The sequence below is a fragment of the Empidonax traillii genome, unplaced genomic scaffold, assembly GCF_003031625.1.
Source record: "Empidonax traillii isolate 1590-97213 ecotype Southwest subspecies unplaced genomic scaffold, ASM303162v1 scaffold178:size2223814, whole genome shotgun sequence".
NCBI lineage: Eukaryota > Metazoa > Chordata > Aves > Passeriformes > Tyrannidae > Empidonax > Empidonax traillii.
Window position 1 is genome coordinate 1262782 of NW_020955371.1, and position 24879 is coordinate 1287660.

The 24879-nt window shown below is 38.7% G+C and overlaps 1 protein-coding gene across 5 annotated transcripts in view; it reads left to right on the plus strand.

Moving 5' to 3' along the window:
* DIP2C (disco interacting protein 2 homolog C) overlaps positions 1-24879 on the plus strand; it is a 307685-nt gene extending 282806 nt beyond the window's left edge. For all 5 annotated transcript variants that reach the window (XM_027886135.1, XM_027886137.1, XM_027886136.1 and 2 more), the window contains 5 exons: positions 13044-13101; positions 14216-14290; positions 15145-15319; positions 16446-16569; positions 21378-24879. In XM_027886135.1, the coding sequence (XP_027741936.1) occupies positions 13044-13101; positions 14216-14290; positions 15145-15319; positions 16446-16569; positions 21378-21630 (685 nt within the window). In that variant the 3' untranslated portion in view covers positions 21631-24879. The remainder of the gene's footprint in view (positions 1-13043; positions 13102-14215; positions 14291-15144; positions 15320-16445; positions 16570-21377) is intronic.

The following is a 24879-nucleotide window of genomic DNA, read 5'->3' on the forward strand; positions in this document are numbered from 1 at the left end:
AAGAGTCAGAGTGTCCTCAGGATGACCAAGATAGAGCGAGCAAAGACAGGCAAGTCCCACATGGGCTTTTAACAGAAATCAGGAGAGGATTCCTGAGTTATCCATCAAGTGGCTGATATGCCTCTGCACTGCAGTGAAATGCAGTTTAGAGAGGTTAACTCAGGTCCAAAAAGCAAAATAGCTGGATTAATGCTTCCTGGTGCATGATCTGGCCTTGCGCTGGGCAGCGCCAGCACATCAGCGGCTCCTGGTTCCTGCCTTACCACAGGATATGAGCCCACAGGCATCTGCAGGAAGGGCAGAGGCAGCAGAACTCCAGTCATGAGCATCCTGTCAGGCCATTGCTGCATTTTTCTGCCTCTGGGAAAATAATTTTATTCCCATTCCCCTGCAAAAGAGAAAAATTAATAGAATAAATATATACGTATTGTTGCCCTGCTATCAAAAGTGCTGGTTTTCAGATCATTCCATCATCATTTTAGGCCAGTCATGTTCTCCTCAGAAAGCTTCTCAAATGGTTAAGCACAAGATGTGTAAATATGTTAAAAGCTGAGAAGTGCTTGGAAGATAAAAGAGAGAGAGAGAGAAAGCCTTTCCTCATCATACCAAAACACCCTATACTTAAAAGTTGTGGGCTTTATTAATATTTGCAGCTTTGTGTACCAATAAAGATGTACATTTAAAGCCCAAGCATCCCTCTTATCAAGGTTGTTCTAAACCAATAAGTGCATATGTTTATAAAATTAAAAATGTCCAGCAAAAGTATATATATATATGGTATTAGTATAAACATTTCATAGCCTTCTCATCCTTAACAGCAGGTTAGTTCTTGGTAGAAAATTTATTTAATGGCAAAACAAACCAATTCATCAAACTGAGAATAAACCTCATGCGATTCCAAAATTTTTTCTTTCACCGGGCAAAGCCATTTTTAATTGTTCTGCAGCAGGTCAGACTGGATTTTCAAGTGTTTCAACATATTTGCAAATATCCTAAACCATTTTTTTTTTAGAATCATTCAAAGACATTTTCAAAATGTTACAGTTTTAATCTGCTTATTTAGATTTTGAAATTACCTTGAATTTGAAACTAAACTGGTATGAATAATTTTTTCTCTGATTTTTGACATAGGTATTTCTTTTCCTATGTATCTCTCTTTCATATTTTGAATGCTGTATGGAGGATTTCCTCAGATATTTTAGTGAGCTGAAGGATCCATTTGGTGATGGCTGAGGGATATCATTGATCCTTTCCTAAAGGTTAAATTCCATGCAAATCCTATGAAGATAAACATCCCCTTGCATCCTAATATTCTTCTCTTTAGCAAAACCTTATCCATGAGGAAAAAAAAAAAAGAGTATGAAAACCACCGTTCTGCCCTAAATAGAGCAAGGAAAAATCTACTTTGATATCAGAGTTTATTTTAAAAGGACAGGAAAAGTACCAGGATGTATTTGTGTTCAAGTTATTAATTTTTGAGTCTAGCTGTTATTCAGTGTGTGCCTTGTGATATCCATATTCTCTCATTTAAATACTCCCACTCCATCATTAGAACAATTATTTTAACCTGATCACCCTCTCTATTTATTAAACAAGCAGTCTATGGAGCTGCACAAATAGGTGTCTTCTCATGTGGTCACTGACATCTTCTTGGAGTGATGCAAATTAGTGTCTCTCTTAAAAAAAAAAGTGACCTTGTATATACTGAAGTCATTAGCAGATTTGATTTCTTAGGAAGTCATTTGTGCATTGTGCTAAGCCTAATATTTTTTTAGGATTTTGGGGTATTCAGAGACCTCTGAACGTCCTTCATTGTCTTCCTGACAAAGGTGATTTCAGAGGATGGAAATTCTGAATCTCATTCCCCAAGAAAAGAGGGAACACTTGTACTGTTTCAAAGATATGAGAAAACAGTTACTTAGGATTTATTTTTGTAGATTGCTTATACACTGAGCCCAGACTCAAATCCAGGCTCTGTCAAAAGGAATCAGTTAAGGCTTTGGCTTCATTTTAATATATTCCAGCATTTCAGACTTCATGCAGGAGCAGAAAAATAGCCTTTTATTCTGGCTGTCAATTGTTTATCCCTCTCCTCTGTATTTTATTGAAACTTTCATGTTGTGTATATATTGTTTTGGGTAATTCCGAGCAACAAAGCCACGGGAGCTTTTTTTCTCTATTCTCAAACACTTTTACTCCATCTACCTTGAAAAATACTCCTATTACAGGGTTACCAGACAAAAAAACTACTTACCTAAATTGTTGGCTAAGCTGTAGCTGCAGCAGAGCTCTGTAGCACAGTCACGGCATGGAGGAGAACCATTCTGTAGTCACACAGTAGGGAAAAGAGTTGGGGGGGAGGTGTGTCAGAAGGAGACATGCTAATGGAAGTGGCAGTAAAATAGTTACCTTCTGTGAAACTTTAATTGATTAATCACACTTGAAAGCCAATGGTTGCAAAAGAGGAACTTTGAAGAGTGCTCCCTTGATGCTGCAGAGCAGGGCTTTTCCAGCTCCTTTCCAGCGTACAGAGCCCAGTTACAGCTTAAAGAAAATCCCAGTCCTCAATTATTCACTGTGTGGGGTTAGTTAAAATTAGTTAAAATCTATTATTACACTCTTTTGACACCCAGACACCTTTTCCCTTGCAGAGGAATTGAGTAGGGAAAGGGCTTGGAATATTTTGAGGTGTAAAGTGCTACATACCTGGTAAATTATTCAAAACATAGACCTCCCATGTCACCAGCCTCAGAATGCTTTATATGCAATAAACTTGTTTTGCAAATGAAATTGTCAGGTACTACCTCCAATAACACCAATCTCAAGAATCTTCTCATATGGATGGCTCCAATTCCAAGTTTCACACATCGCTCATGCTTTTTTTGAGTGTCTATTGCTTTAGCTGTTTGGGGGTTTTCTGTTATCACAGAAACAGGGTTTTTTTCACAAAAAAGGGAAAAGACTTCTACCCCTATGAAGTCAACAGAGGCAACTCAGTAAGGGGAGGAGGACCTGAGGTCTTTAAAATAAAACTTGAGTCTCTCAAAGATGTAAGTATGATAAGAAATGATGCAGCTTGGATTTGAGGAGTCTGTAGAAATACCTGGCTTTTAGGCATTTTGCCATTAATTTGCTGAATCTCATTTGAGAATGTAGGCTGTTTGTCGTGGTACTGGCAAAACCCTCCTTCATGTTTTTGCTCAGGAGAAGATAACAGCCTTGGCCTTTTAGCAACATTGGGTTTTTTTTTTCTGCCATGCAAACACTGCTATCTCAAAAATCCCCTTGGCACTGTTTCTGATCTATGGAAAACAAATCTTCCAGAAAGAAAAGTTAATTTGGGCTGATAAGCATCATATAAACACTTCTAATTCTGACTTATAGAAGAAGTCCTGGTCTGCCTAGAGTGGAGGAAGAGTTCTCTCTTGCTGTTCCTGAGTGTACTGGGGAACAAACCAAGAGACTTGTTCAGCCTCTGTGTGCTGAAAGTCAGTGATTAGGAATAAAGCTGATGACCTGGGAAACTGAAGAGGAGCAAATATTTTTTAAGAAATTGCACTATTCCCACATAAGAATCGAGTTATAAAAAAATTTGTAAATGTACCTATTTAAAGGCTTTGGAAGATGCTTCATTTTTCCAGGCATAACACAACTCCTTTTTCAGGGCAGGAGAAAGGGAGAAACATCCAATAACTGTGTGGGTGGGAGCCCTAAAAAGCAATTGGTTTGCTTTCTGAGGCAAGATTACCAGCTATTGAAGTATTTCCTCCCTTGAAGCAGGTCCATTTCTTCCTTGATAAAGTCATCTTCAAGGGATAAGTATATTATGACTTTAGTGGAACAGGACAATAAGAGTTGGCTCGAAATACGGTTTTTGAGACAGGATGTGGTTTAGCATACTTTAACTAGAAATCAAAAAATTCCAGTTATATTTCCCTGGAGGGCTTAGGGGAAAGAGAATACTGTTGTGTGTACCAAGTAAGAACAAAGACAAAGGGAAAACTAAAAGCTTCAACTTTCCAGGAAAGTAGGTGAACTGCAGTTGAACATTTGTGTTATTGTCTGCAAGTGCCATTTACATGTCATTCTTCAAGTACAAGTAAAAGAACTAAATGGAAAATGTTTCCATTTTTCTTTGTTTTTACAAACCAGTTTTTAACTTCCTGGTAACTTTACTGAAATAATTAAATTTCAGTGAATTATTAGGAATTTTACTCTTTATTAAATTTCCATCTCATTAAAATATGCCAACATATTTATTCCTTAAGAGTGTCTGACATTGTTAAAAAAAAAAAAAGAAATTCCTGTTTCTGGGTGTACTGAGCTTCTTTGGTGTTGCAGGTTACTCTTTCAATTATGCTTCTCATGGAAGCTGGGAATTGATAAAACAATCTGGCTGCTCACATTTCTGAGGAAGATTTATTAAAAAGTCTTCCTTTTTTGTTCCCTACAAGCCATACTTTTTCTTTCTCTCCCAGAGTTTGCCATGAGTCTAGCTGCACAGCTATAGGAGTGTCCTAATAATATAGAATTTCCATTCTTCCATTTTCTTTACAAAAAGTATGTATTGTGTATTTGATTTTTACAGATAATATATTCTGAAACATAATCCATTTTCCATCAGTTTTGTATATACTGCTAATGGAAGAACACTAAACAGTGATCCTTTAAAAATGCCAAAAAGTTATCAGCACAGGGTATATTTGGTTTTTCAGCAGTGGAGGAAAAAATGCTGCTTTCCCATACTGCTGCCTCAGAGTTCATTTCACAAGGCATCTGCTTTGGAAGGAAAAATACTTAATGAATACATGTAAAATCTGAAACAAGCCTTTGTAGCTTCTGCAGACCTAGACACAGACTGTAGTGTGCTGTAAGAGATGGAGCTTCTTAAGTGCTCTCCATTCCTCTTTCCTTTCCCCTCTTCTCTTGCCAGCCTTTGCAGGAGGACAGGGCTTTTGCCATCCCAATGCTGTCAGTTTTTTGTGACAGATAATTCAGCAGAGGGTGCTGTGCTGGCGGTTACCCCTGGGAAATGGGCTCTGTCACCTTTGGGACCCACTCCAGCTTGCTACCCTCAGGCACTCATTTGGCTCCTGTTGTCAGAAAAGTCTCTGATTAAACGAATGCTGAATGGTTAGGTTTAGGAAGGAGAGCTATGAACAGTGAAAGTATCCTTTATTTATGTAAGGATATGTCACTAACTTGGTTAGAGATGTAATATCCTCTTAAATGGCTCCCTTCAGTACTCCTTAATATGTTGCCTCAAGCCTCACATACCCTTTTAAGTGTGGCATATTCTAGAAGTGTCTGCTTGCAGAGGATGTTTTGCTTAGGCAAGGAATCTTGGGAAGCTCATTTAGGGTTCCCTGCAAGTCTCCTGTGGCAGGACAGTCCCTTTTCAGTGCCTGCAGGTGTACAAGGCACTGCTGCTCGTGGCACTGCTGACCTTTTCTTCAGAGTGCTCATCTGCAGTTTTGATTCAGCTGGAAAAATAGCTCCATGTTTTGGTGTTCCATGCACAGGAAATGGCTCTGGTTGTTTTTAAGGAGAACTTTTTGCAACTTCTTCCCCGATAATGCAGGGTGAGTCAGCTGATGGTACGAAACTTGGAGGTTGTACAAGATAAAGGGGCAGGTTAAAGAAAAATTATTTGATTTCAGAAATTCATCCTTTAATTACATTGTGTGAATGTAGAATATGAATATTTCATTGGCAAAGCTAAAATAATTCTCATAATTTGTTAACAACAAATAAATTAATTCCATTAGTTGAGGGCATTTTCATATCCCAAGTTTGTTTTAATGAAAGTTTTCCCTATATGTAGAGTCTCTTTCTCTCAATTAGAACTGGGAAGACAAAGAGTTATGAAATAGAAAAAGCACATAGCATTAAACAGAACTGTCAGATCACAACTGTGATTATGAAAAGTGCCGCAAAAACAATTAATGATGAACACCATGTCCTGAGAGGTTTGTAATCTGAACAAAAAGATAACAGCCAGAGCAGCAATTATACCTGGTTTTGCAAATGTGGACCTGAAGCACAGAGAGAGGTGATGCTGTGCCTGATGGGGCTCAGGAGGTGCAAGGCAGGAGACCAAATTCTTCCGAGCCCTTGTCCACTGCATTCTCTTGTAATAGTTGTGTACTGTGCTTTGCACAATGTGCAAAGGTAATTTGAATAAATTTAATGTGTGATGAAAGCTGAACATTTTAAAGTACTTCAAGGCTGAAAACAGACATAAATGTGACTTACTTTTTTTACATATTTCCATGGCCTTTTATGATAAAATTGCTATTGCCTTTTTTAGTCCGTGAAGCTTCAAGTATTCCCTTCCTGAACCAGAGTTCCTGCTTCATTTTGATCCCTTTGCAGCTCTCTGAACTGTCTTAAATAGTTGTGTAACCTTTCCTACTGCTTTGTTCAGTCATCTGAAGGATTGGAAGGTATTTGCTTCTGACCTCAGGGAATTTGGCACATGAAGTGTAATTTAGGTTTATAGTGAAGTATTCCTAACATTAAAGGAAGTGATTTAGTGCTAATTCTTGTTGATTATCAAATTAACAGGATTAAAATATGTCCTAGACATACAGAAGATTTAGCGGTTGTTCATTTTGTTGGTTGATGTTTTCCTCAATCTGAAAGTCCCTTTTCAGTCTCAGTTGTATTTATTCGTTATGCAAATTTATCATGTGATGTGAGAAAAACTGCTCTGAGGAAATCAGGATGATGCAGGGAAACTTCTTCATTATCTAGATTTCCCCTTCAGCCTCCGTGTTCAGCTGTGCAATTTTCCTACTTTTCTGGTCTGTTTATTTGAACTGTGTATGTCAATTTGGAAGGCAGGGCTTATGTTCTTTGATCCATATTTCCATTTTTTGGTACAACGAGCTAATTGACTTAATTCTGGAACAGTTTATGTAGAAACATTTAGTTCTCTGAGTAAAGAGAAAATGCACTGAAAGTCTTGAGAGTCAAATGCCCTGATCCCAGTCCAGGATCCCAGTGTTACCTGCAGTGCCCATCCTTCTAACTATAGAAAATGGGAACAGGCTGCATCAGCCCATTCCCACCATTAGTCTTACCCAGGAACCATCTCAGCATTGGGAAGCAATATATATCTGAAAGGTGTTGTTGATGGCAATACTTCTTAGTCATTTGAGTCAGAACTGGGAAGTCACTGTGCTGTGGATATAGCAGCATAAAGGATCTCTAGCATTAATGCCTTGCAATTAGATTTTGGTTACAATTGCTAGTGAATTAGGTGTTGTCTTTTTTTTCACCAGAAAAGACCGTTGCGTTGAATTCAGAAGAGTCAGTTTTGACAGATCGTTTTCAGATCTTTTAAAAAGGAAAAATTTAGAATTTTCAGAGTGATCAAAACCCATTACTTTAATTTTTGAGTTTTTGTTCATGATGGTGGCTAAAGCATTTTCAGTTTGGAGTTAATTAACTTAATTTCAAAAGAAAACAAAAAACCTTAAACATTAAACATAAATAACCTTTTCTCGTGCCACATTTTTTTCAGATTCCATTTACAACTTCTGTGTACATTTAACTTCTTTTGTTCCAGTTTAATGCATAAAAATTTTCAAACCATCAGTTTCTTTCAGGATAAGAAAATATCCACTTTTCCCCCACAAACTTAAGCTCTAATGTAAGATGACAATCAGCAGGAAAACTTAAGAAATAGGTCTGGAATAAAATCAGAGACCACTGGCTGTTGCTTTCTGCCACAGAAAGGCTATAAACAGGGAGGGGACTTCGTTTTTTCCATATATATATTAGATTATATGTTCATCACATCCTACCTGGTTTCCTCTTTGTTGCTGAAGGTTTTCAAGAGTGGCAGCATTCCAAAACAGCCACTGAAAGAAATCAGACTGCAGAACAACTGGTAGTAAAGAAACCAAAAAGTTGGACTTCCAAGCCAGCATGACTGCAAAGTGACATGGTATGGAAACAGACTGCTCCAGACAGGAGGAAGGGCCGGTGGGGTAGGCAGAGAAAGACGAGCTGGAGACGATGGAAGTGCTCCAGTGCCCAAGCCCAGTGGACAGAAGATGCTGGCACATGGGCAAGGAGAAGGAGAGCAGTTAACATAGCTCAGCTTTGAGGGAATGGCTACAAAGGGAAGAAGAAAGTTCAAGATGTGGGGTTTGGCCAAGCGTTAGGGTAAAAGTCAATCTCTTCAGCTGAGTTATATTGAAAAAGAAAGGGCACACTGGGAAGAGCTCCTTTGAATTGGAAGTGGAGAGGTAGTTGGAAATGACAAGAGGAAACTAAGACTGGTTCATGCCAAGCATTGAAAATTGAAAAAGCTTTCTGGATTGGAAAAAAATTCAGCTGAGGAATAAGCTCTGAAGGGAAGTGGAAGAAGTCCCATCATTTGAAATACTGTAACAGGAGCAGACAAAGCACTCAAAAGTGCACTGCAGGGAGCAGCCTTTTTTTGGCAGAGAGCAAGACTTGGGTGACCTCATAGCTTCTTTCCATCTCTATTAGAATCACAGATTCCAAAGTCTTTCTCAGAGCCACAGCACAGCCGGCTTTGAAGGATTGCCCAGTTTTGGCATCGTAGCGTTGGTTGGTACCACCCCGCACCTGCCAACCCCTGCAGATTCCCAAAGCAATATTTAATAGCTCTGATGACAAACTCTCTGATCAGTGTGAAGTACTAGCAAGCTGTGCAGTATATTTTGGAGAGTTTTCACCACTGAATGGATCAGATCTAAAAGGAAGCATAAACAAAATTTGCAGTTTTGTTTAAGGTAGTTGGGCAGAAAGACATTGTTACTCTGTTTCGAGAACCCTATTGCTGTACAGTGATTACAGCACTATCTAGTTCTTGTCAGATTTCATTCCTACTTTTCTATAGTAAGTGTTTGATTTAAAGATGAAATCTGTTCAATATATTATTTGTAACAAGAAAAGAAGTTTGGCACATAGTGGTGGTGTGGCTGTATTCCCTATTAAAACCTGATAGCCAGACTTTGAAACACAGACAGCTTTCTCAGCTATACAGCTCCAGAGAGGGATTTTTTTAAGGAAAAATTCCTAGGAACCAGTGGGGAAAATGATGAAAAATACACTCTCCTGTACTATTCTCTGTAAATATTACAGGTTCATTGTGTATCATCATTGCTTATGGCTTTGCAACAGTGAAACAATTCTTATTCATCTTTTCTCTCTCCCCTCCAGTGAGACATTTTGGTGGGAGAGAAACCCCATATCTGCCCTAGATTGGGTCTCATTTATATTTTCCCTCTCAACTTGGCTGCAAACCACCAGAAGGTGCAAAAGTAGCTTTCACGCCCGAGGGCAGCATGATTTCTCCCATCCACTTGATTTTCAGGCTCTTTGCCCAGTCTGGCTCTACTGCCACGTTCTCCTCTGCCCTTCCCAGCAAGACTTGAAGGCAGCAGAAAGCAGTGGGAAGGCTTTGTACTCACTTTGTAAGAGGTTGTTTTCACTCCCAACAAAGAATGGCTGGAGCACTGCAGAGAAACAGAACTTGCCCTCTCTGGACCTCTGCTGCCTGGGAGCATGTTAGGATTATTGGTGAATTTGGAGAGGGTTTGCTAACGTTGTCCTAAGGAAACTGTAAGGAGCTGTAACTCAGAGGTGTTGTTATTAAGGGTCTCACAGACCCTGTGTTCTGCATTTTTAATTTACCTACGAGACCAGCCTTGATAGTGATGCTGTTCACTTAGAAGGGAAGCAGAGAAGTTCTCAAGTGTGTCTACTGTCTGTGTTTGTCAGTGGAAAAGTGGAAATCTCTTGGGGAAGAGTGGGAACAATTGAATTATTTTATGCTGAGGCACAGTAAAACTAATTTTAAAAATTATTGCCTAATACCCATAATTTATTCACAGTATCTAATCCCAGTAGATTTAATAAGACTATTACAGACTTAAAATTAAGTACGCAGATACGAGCTGGTAGCATCAGAATGTCATGTCTAATTTATATTTTTTTGAAATCTCTTTGTGTCAAAATATCTTTTATTATTTTGGATTTTTTTAGAGTTTTAATGGCATGTTCCCAAGTGGATTGTGAGCTTAGCAGAAACTTTTAAAAAGGAATCCAATGGTTTGAGTGCTAACAGGGCCCTTGCAGAAAACCTTCAGGAAATGCCGTTTCTATGTTTAGTGCACTGCCGTGAGAGCTCTGTAGGGATGTGAGGTGGTGAGCAAAGAGTGGGAGAGGTTTAACAGAGCTGGAAGCTGAGAAATTGCACCTTCTGGATCATCATGTGCTAAAAAATCAGACAAGGCTAAATGAAATAGGTGGGGAAAGGAACTAGAAGAATACGATGGTGATAATAAGAACAAAATGAGAAGCACAGATGCTGAAAGCAAAGAGGAGGTTGTCAGATTTATGACTGTTGATTCATTTCCAGTACTACTCAACTCCATTGACTGTTGAATGTATCACTTTATTATATGTGATTTTTGCTAGGCCTGGAGTTCAGCAACACTTCACAGAGGCATATCTTAATGATGGGAAGGGAACAAAGGCCAGCAGTACCTCTGGGCAGCTGTACAGTTCTGACGTACAGTTTTCCTGCCCCAGAGGTTTTTTTACTGCTGGTATACAAATAGAACCGTATTTAAATGTATCTTAAATTATATAAAGTATTTCCTGACCTTTGTTACACCATCCTTCTTAACCTTGCTTATGGCTGAGGTTTATTAAATTGTCTTTTTTTAAGATTACCCTTATTTGACAAATGTTCGTAAATAATAGGCAAGGTAAAGGAGGTACCAAGTGGATAAGATGATGACTAGTTCTTCCAAGAATAGCTACCTGTCTGCAAATATCTATTGCAAGATTGGAGATGTTAGTTGTTTGGAAAAACTCAGTTCAAGGCATTTTCTGTTTCTACACTAATACATATTTTACAGAACAAAGAAATGTATACAAAGGCAGAAATATATATGCATTAGTAACTACTGGTTTTTGAAATATTTGATTTCAATATACAGAGAGTTATTTTTACAACCTTTGCTGAATACTTCTAAATACCTATGATTTGGCTGCCATTCGAACAGCAACACAAGCGTGGCTGATGTAGATGTTCCCTTTATAGAGTACCGTTAATTTAGCCTTGCACACACACCTTCTAGAGAAGATCCTGTGGGCTGGGTTTCTGCTGCTCTCTCTCTGTGTCTCAGGATGAACAGATGGATGTTGTAGCTTCACTGCTTTTGCCGTGAATCCAGTGCAGACTCTACTGCTCTTCAGCTGGTGGGAGGCTCCGCAGCAAATGTAGAAAACACAGGCACTTGTGCACACCTGTAACACAACAGAGGTTTCAGAGACTAAAACAAGGACAGTGTAAAACAAGGACAATGTAACATTAAAGGTGACACACAGAAGTGGCAACTGTCTGGGAGTTTTGTGGCTGTTGAACATTGGAAGGTGGTTCCTGTTACACACCTTGCAGGCCAGGCTGCAGCTGCCTCATTGTGCCTGCTCCAGGAAGTGCCCCTTGTAGGGCACTTTACATCCTTTTCATCTCAAAATAACTTGGAAAAGCCATCTGAAATTTCTGGGTATTTGGGTTGTATCTTAGTGTGAGTAGCTGTTCACACAGATGTGCAGTGTCTAAGGGCTTAGCCCTGCCCCATCCATCAAGGTTGAGAGACTTTCTAGAACTGCAGATAAAACACTATTCACTATTCCTGCCTTGACCTCAACAGTCCCATCTTTTATAGAAGACTCTTGGAGCAAAGAAATAGTGGGGGAAAAAAAAAAATCTTTTTCTGTCTCCTTTATGTTGAGGGTCTGAACTTGACAAAGCTTTGTTCTTCTCCAAAGGGACTTCAAGCTGAGGTCTCTCTGTGTCTCATCCCTCCTTTCCCAAACTGAGCACTATGGTGCTCTGGCTATAAAAAGACCTCAAAACAGTCCAAAAAAGATCTATCATGACTGCTCCTAACAGACTGCAGTTTTATGATCAGCTTAACTAGATCCAGGTATCCACCCATCTGCTCCTAGCTATGTCTTCCTTTTACAGGTTGGTTTTTAGGCGTCTTATATTGTTGGGGTTTTTTTATTTCTAATACCAGGAACTGAGGGGAGGAAAGAGGTAAGAACAACTCTTTGGACACAGGTCCAGATTTAGCTTGGTTAAGTGAATTATGAATAATTTTCAGGAGTGGGAAGTTTAAGGTTTTCATGGTTGTTAGAACTTCTAAGTTACTCACTTAGAATACAAGAATGTATAGATGTTACCAAATTTTCTTTGCCATCTACTGGCTGAGATCATCAGCTATTTTAGGACCTGAAAGTGTCTTCCATTCTAATGTGCTGAGTACTTTTCTAATGTTAAATAAGATGTTTCACACCATCATACCACTGAAGGAGAGATGCTATTCTTGTTGCTTTAGTAGGAAAATAATTTCTCTAAGAAAGGAAGAGAGAGGACCAGAAAGCTACACTCAAAGAAAGGGTCTGACTTCAGGAGTAATAACATTTTTCATTAAATTATTTTTCTTAATATTAAAATGTTTATCAACTACTGTCTATTGAAAATAATGAAAAGATTGCAAATGCAGATTTGAAGCTGAGGCCATATTATGAATTATTTTGATATGATTTTGATTTAAACTGTTAGATACTTGTGGAATGTGGTTGCTCACTCAGCTCACATGCTTTTGTGTTTGTGCCATGGCTTTTATGATGTTCCTGTGGGAAATCAATATTTTAGATCCCTCTTGTCATGAATAAATTTTTGCATGGAATTCCATTTACAAAAGTTTATCAAAACCAAATAAAAGGCAGCAACTACATTTCAAGAATTTATTATTTAAGAAAACGTTCACACACATCTTTTTTTTTCATTATTTTCCCAGCCATAGTCTTGACTAATGTAAAATATTGAGTCTGTTTATGTTCTACAGGATATAAGCTTCATCTCTTCCAGAAATAACATTAAAATATACAACCATTAACCATTCCTTTTAGAAATAAATGTTAATGAAAAGCAAATAAACACAACTATGTATTATGCATATTATTTTACGTGTATTTTACAGAGTTCGTTTAGTCGAAAGAGGATCTCCACATAGTTTGCCTCTCATGGAGTCAGGAAAAGTAAGTACTGAAAGAGGATTTACATGTACCTTTTATGGTAAATGTTTTCAGCAAATATCCATTTCTGTTCTTTTTTGCATGAAAGTAGTGCTGGGGAAGGTGTTATCAGCTGTGCAGATTAATGTCCTTCCTTTACTGTTGAGGTTACAGTACAATAGTGGTAACTTTTGCGTTACTGCTCTCTCAGAACCTGTACCTTCCTCTTTCGTGCAAAAATCATTTTCTTCTTTTATGCAAAAAGAAGGTTTTTCCTCCCCTGCATCTCATTCTTGAAACAGCCAGCAGATGTGACACTAGCGCAGGGAGTTCTGTCGAGGTAGACCCACCTCCACTAAGAACTGGTCTGAGATGACCAACGCTGATCTCATGGGCTACTGATCACCTGCAGAGGGACCGACCCTGCTGGTGGCATCACTGTGCAGACAGTGTGAGGACACAGGACCAGCTCACAGAGATAGGGATGCTGCTCTCAGCTCTGCCCCTGGCTGCAGTGTCTGGCCATGTGCTGGTGACCAAGGTCGACAGCTGAGTGTGCTCTGCCTTTGGGAGGAAGAAGAGGTGCCATCAGTGCTGCACTGAGTCCCTGGGGCACTCTGCTCATCGATGGCTCTTGATGCTGGGGATGATCATCTAAAGCTTTCTATCCATAGCTCTGCAAACATTCGTAGTCAGAGGACGCTTCCTTTTCTATTTGGGGGTTTTAACATTTATCTCTGTAGTAGTTAAACATCACTTACATGGGGTCATTAGCAGGTCATCGTTCTGGAGAGATTGCGTGATGTCTCTGGCTTCTTGTTTCAGGTTAAAGTTTCGTGTGGGTTGCACTGGGGGGTTTGTCTGTCCTGGTATGTACTCTCAGAGAGAGACTGGGACCATTTGGTAGGATCTTGTATTGAACATTTGATTTAGAACTTTCACAAAGAGAAGTTTTGTTGCTTTTCCCAGGTACCTCAGAATTTATTATATCTATGGACTATTTTATTTTTTTGTTATTTTTTAACTTTTTAAGGATTTCTTCTAGTTCTTAATGAAGGTTCTTTGGGGACAAAGAGTCAGAATACAACTGCATAAGCCAGTACCTGCTTTCTTACTACCTCATGTTTTCTTTCAATAGATCCTCCCAGGAGTACGTATCATTATTGCTAATCCAGAAACAAAGGGACCCTTAGGTGATTCTCATCTTGGTGAGGTGAGTCATGAGAACTTGAACTTTGTATGCTCTGAACTAAATTGCAGAGATAAAGCTATTGCCATGCATGCTAATGATTCCCTATAATACATCTTATCAAATGTCCAGTTAAGGAAATGGTGAATTCTACTGATCTTTATAGTATATAAAGTGTGGAGCGTAATATTTGTATCATTATTAAAATTGCTAGTAACATACTTGCTAAATGCTAGTGATAGCTCAAGTTAAAAAAAATTGAAAAAAAATCTGGTTTTGCTAACTGTATTTTATAATTGGTGCTTCGCTAATTCTGATGGAAACTTACATGAAAAGTAAGTTTATTGATTAGTCTAATTTCAGCTAGATGGTTTTCTAGTGCTATTCTCTATAATCGTGCTTCACTGCACTGAAGTACTCTCATTAACTGAGTTGAGCAAGGCTATATGTTTTTCAAATTTATTTTTCTAGAGTGAGGAAAAAATGTTGTTTTCAAGCAGTTAAAAATCTAGTTAACAAAATGAAGAATGTGTTTAGTCATAATTAAAACTACAATCTGAGTGTTTCTGTAAGATTTCATTAATTTGAAATTGTAAAAATTTCCGTGATGCCCTGAGTTGGATGAAATGAATCTTTCCCCATAGGTCCCTGGCTTTCACCCTCTGAAATAATCTATCTGTCTGGTGTTCATGGAGGATGCTCTGCTGGAGTAAATGCATTGAACCAGGAAGGGGGGAACTATAGAATGAGCACTGTGGTCTATAGGCATTTATAGTATTTTCTAACTATAACTAAAAGTATTTGCATCAAGAATTTTCAGTAATGCTTCATTCTCGAAAGCTACTTTATTAATACCAGTATAATTGCTTTTAACTTAGATATGGGTTCACAGCACTCACAACGCCAGTGGGTATTTTACCATCTATGGAGATGAATCTTTGCAATCAGATCATTTTAATTCAAGACTCAGCTTTGGAGACACACAGACTATTTGGGCTCGAACTGGCTATCTGGGGTTCCTGAGAAGAACAGAACTCACAGATGCAAATGGAGGTAAGAGTTTTCTCGTCATCCAGGTCTGTGCAAATAATCTGGATTATTTTGAGGCTGACACCACATCTCTAGCCTGCAGTACCTGACACGTTCACTCTGTAAAACCTGTAGAACTGGAAAAAAGCCTTAGTTAAAATAATCAGAAAATAAAACAGAGGGAAAGATTTCCCTGCTGAAACAGTTGCTTTTCCTTTGCTCCCCCTCAGGTGCTATAAATCCCTTCCACCAATGACATTTTGACACTGTAAATGTGTCCAGTGCTTCAGCTTGAAAAATATGAAATGCAGCTGAAACTGCCATCCTTTGCTCTGGCAGTTGTGTCCGCAGGAATGCATTTGTGCAGGTAGAAAAAACTGAGTGGGAGTCTGAGCCCTGTCCCTCCTGTGACCACCACCTTCTCTAATAATTCCTCGGTCATAAACCCATTCACAGAAGCTGTCCATTTCTCAGATTTCCTGTCTTTAAACCTGGGGGATGGTTACTGAAAGGTAACACAAGCAGTAGCCTGCAGGAGAACCTATGGGGTGTGTGGGCTTCTGTCAGGAAGGTACAGGATTTTCTTACTTGTTTTTATGAGATTCCTTGTCTTGTGTACACATGTAAGCAAACCAAGTCTGCACTTGGGAAAATGTTACCTTCCCATAGTTTTGGGGGAGCACAAGCCACGAGCAGAGGTGGCTGAGCTGGCCAGTTGGAGCTGTTGGCCAAGTAGGGTCTCTAGCCATACTGTTAGGATCAAATCTGTCCTTTCTCTTTGAGAAAAACAGAGAGAAACAAGGAACCTATTGTCTATTTAGAGCACCTTAAAAAAACCCAATGAGTCTGTTCTGCATCCACCTGGGAGAAAACCAAGAATTTATGCCACTGTCTTTGAATAAAAATTTCCACCTCTGTCTTCTTCCAATGGGAATAGTGTTTCTGCCTTCCTTCCTTTCTTCTGTTTTTCGCTCTGCGTTGCACCTCAGTAATGGAAAATGCTCATCAGTTCTGAAATCACATTGGGGTTTCAGAAATTCAAGGTTAACTTAAGTTATACTTGTTTTACTTATTTCTTAATGTGAACATTTTTATAATTAAATGTCCTGGACAATAGAATCATTAACTTTTTTCTTTTCCTTACAACCAGAACGCCATGATGCACTTTATGTTGTGGGTGCATTAGATGAAGCCATGGAATTACGAGGGATGAGGTACCATCCGATCGATATTGAAACCTCTGTAATTAGAGCACACAAGAGCATCACGGAATGGTAAGGATTATATAGCACCAGGGCCCTTACAAAAAGCTGAAATATCTATAACATCTGGTTTTTTTCCTTGGATATTGCAATTGATCCAGGAAATGGCCTGTCGGGATGGTCACAGGATTTATAACCCAGCTGCAAATGTGTCCTTAGGATGGAAAATTTTCACGAACAGGTTTAATCAGAAAGGACTGTTTTCTGCTAAGTTCATTCAGTATGTTTCTTTTTCTTTTTTTTCCTGTGGTTTTAAATACAAGTGAAAGATTAAACTTTTAGTTGGAGAGACACAAAGAGATCTCGGGTAGGTCAGTAGCTGTTTCTTGGAGTTTGAGATATACATTCCAAGCAGGAAAAGCAAACTGATAAGAATTCAAACCTTAGGAGTGTTGTTACTAGAAGGAGTAAGCAAGCGAACATTTCAAATAAATGAACACACTAATAAACTTTATTAGTTTAACACACTGTTATTTTTGAATTGGTTATTAATAAATGCAGCGGTGATCAAATCAAGGTCACAATGGAAATTGAAGCAGTAAATCAATGAGTTAATAATGATGTTGTCTTAATCAATGTATCATCCTCAGATGTACACAGAAGGTAATCATTTTTCAAGGCCGACATGAGAACAAATTGCTTTTCATTATTCCTGCATCAGGAGACTGAGTCAGGTAGTTGTTTTGTTTTGACACAACCTCAGCGCAGTTATTCACCTTTCAACCAAAATGAACCTGTCGCAACAGCCACAGCAATTTAGTGAATATAAGACGTGACTCTCCATTTTTCTTTTCAATCCTGGCTGCAGAGGTGTGGCCTGGAGCAGGAAGCTTAATAATGAATGAAGCACAGCAACTGGACTAGTTTCTTTAGTAAAACACTTTGCTTTTTTCTCAAAGGTGTGTTAAAATTAATGCAGTTAGTTACTTGGCTGACTGCAATTGAGATTTTGCGTTATTGCCTCCTCCCTAGAGCATCATCAGTGGTGGTACAGCCGTGTGCCAGCCACCCATTACACAGGGAGCTGGATTCCGTGCCCTTACGGAGTCCAGAGTGAACACTTTAAGAATGTCATTAAATTGCCCTTGAAAATGTGTCGGATCAGTATCAGCAGTGGATGGAAAGTTTTCAGATCAAGCTGTTTAAGGGCTGCCTTATTATAAGATGGCCACAGATTCATAAATTGATGTGTTCGGTGGTACTTATTTGTCAGAGGTTTGTGTCCTCTCAAATCATGAGCTCATGGGCATTGAATAAAGTAGCCATATCACACTGCAGAAATGTCATTATGGGTTTCAGTACCCAAAAATGCTTAAATTATATTCCTGTTTTCACGACTGGTGAGAGCACTTTCATGATCCTTTTTGTTCCGCTATCACAGAAATCCTGAGTGGGATAGTGGCAAGTGAAAAAAGGCTGGGGGGAAGCTGGAGCAACCAGAGAAAAGGCCTCTGAATTTTTGCAAGAATGTTGAAGTACATGAAGATAATTCTCAGTGCCTTAACTCTTCCCAGTAGCTGAGTAGTAATGTAAAAGGCACATAAGTGAGAATTTGGAAAGAGCTCTGTGCTATTGCTACTCTTTGCCCAAAGATCAATATTTAAAGTTTTCAGGGTTATTTTTTCCTCACAAAGAGAGATTGCTGAAGAGTTAGATGTGGTCTCTGCTTTCTGATGTGGTCTCTGCTGAAAAGAGACACACAATAGTTCAGAGCAACAACATCTGGTCTGCTGACAGTTCCCAGCCTCTTCCAAACCAGTACTCTGCCTAACAGCTCTCTCAAACCAACACCATGGAATTTTCATTCACAGTCCTTTTCCTGACTGTTCTTGATTTATCTCATGTAACTTCTCTTTTAGCTTCTCTTAGAGACTTTTCCCTTGTCTTTGTGAAACATCCTTTTCTGTGGACAGGGGCACTGAGTCTCTCTTCTTGTTGAAGGTCGTTGTTGTTTCAGTTACAATGACCCATTAAGGATTAAACTTCGCCAGTTCCTATTGCAAACAGAGGGTACTGGGTATGTCCAGCTGATAGATTGTAAAAACAGCCTGCAAGAAACACGTGCTCATTTTGTAACATTTGACACTGTTGAGGAAAGTGGTGACTTGTTGACTGACATGTCACCCTGCTGGGCAACTTCTGTCATTGAGGATCAGATCTGAAAGGTCATTTAAAATTATTCTTCTCTCTTAAGAAATTTTAGCACAAAATCAACAGTCTCTGACTCTGGGCCTCCTATGTCTCAATATGTAACAAGCAGAAGAGTGACAGGGTCCATTTTTATTGTGATTTACACCTACACCAGGCATTTTTGAAGGTGTTTTTAATCTCACAAAATATCTTGAAAAATAATGGGTGTTTTTAATTAAAGCACATTGTTCACTCAAATAAACGTCAAAGCCTCAAAAGACAAATAAAACAGAACTTCCTGGAATTTGCTAAGAAGTGGTTTTCTCTCTCTGCTTAATGACAAATAGGTAAAGTTACACAAGGTATTTGGAGAAGGAAACAATTAGGACCTTCTTTCTCTGGAGGTGTTTTGACAACTTCCTTGTTTTTCCTGAAGCATTTGATGACATGGAAGCAGCAGGAGGGGCCATTCCCAGTTCAGTTCATTGTTTTGCATCTTTTGGGTATCACTCCCTAATTTCTTGAGGAAGGGCAGCCTTCCTGGGTCCCTAGTTTTTTGGTTTGATTTTTCTTTATTCATCAGGGCTAGAAAGTTAATGTATTCATAAGTGATGCTTGCTGACCAATGTATCTTCATCTTAACCATTGAGAACATAAAAAGCAATATTTGCTTTTACTTACGGTGGTCACCAGTGACTTAGAAACATGACATATGAAATGAGTTTTAAATTAAATTGAAATCCTCTTGAGAGTGTCAGTGGCACTGGGACTCAACAGAAGCTTCATGAAGGTTTTGGGAATCATTCTCCTAAATTCAGACAAACTAACTTCTTCTAAGCCATGTTTAAGAGACCTGCTCCTGAATCTTGCTATTAATTCCTTTCCCAAGTAACAAGCTAGCAGTAGTTCTAAGTCATGGTTCCAAACACCATCTTATATTTTAGTAGAACTTCCCCAGGTTTTTTTATTAAAATACATATAGTACTAAATTAGATGTTTGTACAGTAATCCATAAAAACTCCAGGACCTCTCTGGAGATGGTCACCTGTGCAGACCGATACTTTGCTTTGTTAACATTCAGCATCAATCAAAACTTACTAGAATGTCTGTGAAAACATAGGTACAAATGAGAATTTATCTCACAGCAGTAATAAGTCAAAAGAGCCCTGTTCAGCTTTGCTTTGGCTGCTCACTAGTTTTCCAGATCAATAACCACATAGGAATTCAATCAAATAGTACTTTGGCAGGATCTGAAATATTTTTTTTTTTTTAAGAGTAAGTAATTTTTTCCTAAAATCCATTCTGTCAAGCACCAACATAGAGCACGTTTTCATAGCTAACTTCTGGGCAAAGTAAGATATGTTTCCACAGTACAGGGATATTCAGAATTGTATTAGTAGACTAAAACAATACACTTCTGTCTCAATCAAGCATTGACCTCAGAGCTCTTTTTGAAGATGGCTTAGATACATAATATATTCTAAGTTTCAGATGCTTATGCTCAAGACAGTTCTGGGAAGTTATCCCCTGATTTTATAAGGTAAAGGAGAGTAAAGTACAGGGCTTGATGTATGACTTACATGTGTAGAGTATTATTATTTATTCTGTGGAATAAGTTAGAGAAAGAAATAACCATTGTCTGTGTCTGAAACATCTGCGAGGAAGAATAAGATAGCTCTTTGTGGCTGATCTGTGCTGACCTCCTGTGAGATGTCAGAGGCTTTGGAGACATTGGAGATGTGGGGAGGAAGATGGAGGGGAGCATTTACCAGACTTTGATACCCTTCCAGCCTCCGTGTTTGAAAGGATAAATGCATTATCCTTAGCCAGAAGAGGTGGCAGGTAGCAGAACCCAAAATTTACCTGCTTCAACTCAAGGGCTTCACCAAAACTTTGAAGCTGTACAAAGTTGTTTTAGCAAAGAGGAGACACTGGTGACAGTGGTGTTCCCCTGAGCATCTCAACTGTTAATCAGGAATGTAAAAACTCCTGTCCCCTTAAACCCAACAGAAATAAAACAGCCAGAATAAAGCAGATGGAGACACAGCTTATTTCTGTGGAAACCAATTGGTCCAGAAGAATTGCAGCTTTTTTGTGCTGAGCTCTGACCTGCCTGGACAGCAGCCAGCCCAGTCCAGAAGGCACGTAGCCGTGTTTGCTGAGGACAGAGCAGGGAGGATGCTCCTGCCCTGGCCACCCAGGACCCATGTGCTGCCTGCATTATACCATGTGCCTTCCCAGGGCTGCACACCCCTGCACCAGGCAGGGTTTATCCCACAGAACTTTCAGATCAGACTATTCTCCTGCTGTTCTTTTTGGTCCTTCTCTTTTAATCTCCTTGGCTTTTCTGGGCTACTGTTCAAAAAACCCCAGAGAAGACACCTCCACACACACATCACTCTGTGAACAAAGCAGAGCTGGAACAGTTCTCTGGCTTCAGAGGGATTATCTTGCTGTCTCCTTACATGGCCAGCAAGTTTCTATAAAGTTTAGACCAAAACTTAATATTGCATCAATATGAAAGCGAGAGCTCATGGGGCTTTTCTCTCTTGCTGCTTACACTTTGTACTGAGCCCACAGGAGGAGCTCAAGGAATGCAAACAAAAGGTAACCAAGGTGCAAGGAAAATGATAAAAATGAAATGGGTAAAAAAGCCTCCACCACTAATATTATTTTTTCTTTCGTTCCAGTGCGGTGTTTACCTGGACAAATTTATTGGTCGTTGTAGTTGAGCTGGATGGATCAGAGCAAGAAGCTTTGGACCTGGTTCCTTTGGTCACCAACGTGGTCCTGGAGGAACACTATCTGATTGTAGGGGTGGTGGTGGTTGTGGACATTGGTGTAATTCCTATCAACTCCCGTGGAGAGAAACAACGTATGCACCTACGAGATGGATTTTTGGCAGACCAGCTAGATCCCATCTATGTGGCCTACAACATGTAGTCTTGTACCTTAAAGCTTCCATGGACTTTACTATAGATGTATAAAATTTTTTTGTGTCCACTAAAAAAGTGTGCAGATAAGATGCTGACACTCATCAGAATGGAACTGTTTCTATTACGACTTTTCAAAGCAGTCATGATTGGCAGGAAATAAAATGTGAAATGTTTTCTTTTACCACTAAATTTTAGAAAAGAAGGACTATGGGGTAAGGCCCTTCAGTGTGTTGGAAAGCCCATTTTAAACTTTTTTTTTTTTTTTTTTTGCTTATTGGACAATACTGCTTTTTGAGTAAATGTGGCTTTGTATTTTACATTAAGTAAGCTGAAGTAGATTTTTTTTTTTTATTCTGCCCTCCAAATGGATTCTTTTAAAACAATTTGCATACTAATACAAATAATTGTTTCCTTCATTTGTTTTACTATGTCATGAAAAGCTGATGAATACAGATCTGCTACTAACTGAAGCCATTTTAGATCCCACATCTTAGGAAACTATGTAGTGGTACGAGGAGAATACCCAAAGTAGCACCTTTCAATTAGAAATCTTGCAGCTTTCTGTCAGAGATGCTGAAAGCCCAAAGGCCAAAGAGCCTTTGCTGTTAGCATTAGAATGGAAGAAATTTATAAATAAGGTGTATTTCGGCAATGAGCTTGCAAATATCTTTGTACTAAACTAAAAAGATAAAATAAGTTAACTACTTCTTCTGTAATTATGTACAAAACGTTTAATTTATTTTGATCTCTTTAGAAGTATAAAAGAGAAAAAACATTCAAGAATATTAAACTCTTGAAATGTTTGCTAATATAAAAACAAAGTGTTGTATTATCTTGAGTGGATAGTATCACATCAAATATATATATATGAAATATAAATTCACTAATGACAAAAGATTTTAAAGTTTAAAATGCAGTACTTGTCACTTGCATGGTGTCCCCCACTGTAGATAATCAAATGTTACTCACAAATTTTTTGGAAAAAAAAAAAAAAAAAGCAATCCTGGATTGCTAAGTATCCCTGTCAAAAAGAATCCTCTAGATACCAGCAAGTGGAATTATTGCTGCCTTTAAGGCAGTGAATGAATTTAAGACTAAAAATGCACTACAATAATTTTCTTTTCTTTGCCATGGAGGCAACAATAAATATTCGTGCTGGCATGTGCATACACTTGTTAGACTTAGAAAAGGCAGGTTGAGGAATAGCACTGTTGTCTAGCTGCAGAACTTTGTTGCACAATTTTTTTCATTGTTTTAGTTGGTGTTTTTATTGCTATAAGGAAAAGTTTCGGGGTTATTTGCACAGAGTTATCAATTTGCCTCTCAGCTAGGACACGTAGCTCGGTGGCCAACGCATCCAGTTTACATTTACAGGAAACGATTGTTTCGATGGTCTTTAATTTATTCCTTAACAGAGAGGAGCGTACAGTCACTACAACCGATCTGGCATGAATCGTGCATCTGCTAACTAGTCCCTAAACACATTAAAACATCAGAGGAACCGATCTGCCTGTTTAAAGAACGGAGGAGTCCCGTGGTCTCCAGCCCGAGGCCATCACGGGAGAAGAGTAGGAAAACATGCATCACAGCTGCCTTCATTTTACTACCTTTGGATAAAAGAGAGGTTTGATTCCCCACTTCTGTTGTCTTCCCTGCGCCCCGTGCCCCGTTTTTTAAAACCTTCCCCTTCCTTCATGTGGTTGTAACTGAATTGACCTGTTTGTGATCAAGAGTGGGATTTACCAGCTGCAGTCCAAGAATGCTTTTCTTATTGTCCCAAATGACGTACATGTGCTGGCTCTCATTACCGGATATGCATGACTAAGATTGTTGCAGGGCAAATGTAATCATGTTTATATCACGTTTAAGGGAGTCTCAATGCTGGGTGTTAAAAATCTTTTTAAGAGGTAGGGACGTTTTAGTCTGCATGTACAGTACAGAGCATCTCGCCACGTCAGACGCGTTTTCTTTCAGACCATCCTTTCCCCCCTCACTGTCCTGTGAATAGCCCTATTCATGCTCTGCAGACCAATCCCATACTTTGTCAAATTCATTTTCTGCTCCCTAAAAAGAATAAAATCTGTTTTTAATGGCAAGTTGTTGTAAGGTTTCAGACGAGATGTTGATTGATTACAAACATAATTGCAGTGTGTGAACTAACTTGTGAAGTCCTGCTATTGCTGATCTCAGTACTGCAAAACAAATCTCGCTGTCGTTCAAAGCATCACTTTAACCTTCACGAAGTCAACTTTGCATTTGTAGAGAATAAAAGAACTGCAATGCAGTTGTGAAACGCAGTTAATAACAGCTCTCTTCTGCAACCTGTCATCTGTGGTTGTTAAATCCTGAGTTAAGAGAAATGATAAACTGAGTTTCTGGTTTTGTTGTGCAAGCAAAAGGAAGGAAACATTTAAGCACCATCAGACTGAGCAATAAAGAAGGATTGTTCTGTATTAGAAACTGTACTGTAGATAAACCATTCATGAGAATGTATAAAATGTTTGTCTTGTGACCTTGTGCTTTTGGAGTCAGACAAAACCATGTAATCAACTCGATGCACATGCACAAAAAGAGAGGGTACACAATGAACATTTAAACACAAAACTAATCAAACAGGAGCAGATTCCTCATGGTGCTTGTTTATTATATATATTTAATCCTGCTTGACACTTTACCCAAGGGAAGACTGTCCCTTTTATCAGTTGAATGTTAGCAGCGTTATTTCATAGAGTGTGGTGACTGGTTAGAGAAATTCATGTAACTCAGCCAATCACAGATTCAAACAAAAATTTTTATGTGCAAAGGACAGCAACCTTCTTGTATGTTAAACCACCAGTACGCTTTGTACATCTGTGATAACGCCTGTTTTATATTCAAATGAACAAATAAAAGCTTTTATTTTTGTTGCTCTGAAAATATCAGTTTCTTAATTAGTCATCTAAAATGGAGCTTCCGAGAGCTGCGGATGCTCGGTGGAGGAACATGGAGAGCTATACTGTAATTTTATTTTGTTTACCTCTCTTGTTGCATAATTTATTAGTACAAATCATTATACTTTTAACAATGTTTAAATACTGGTGTGGGCATTTATTGCTGAAAGACTTTCATATGGCAACAAATGTTTTTTGTGAAATGTTTTTTTAATTCTTTTTAATATATTCAAATATACTGTTCACATTTTTGCTGAAAGTGTAAAGATTATTGTAAGCTTGGTAACATTTTGTGAGAAGCAATAACAAGCATTAGTACTGTAAAA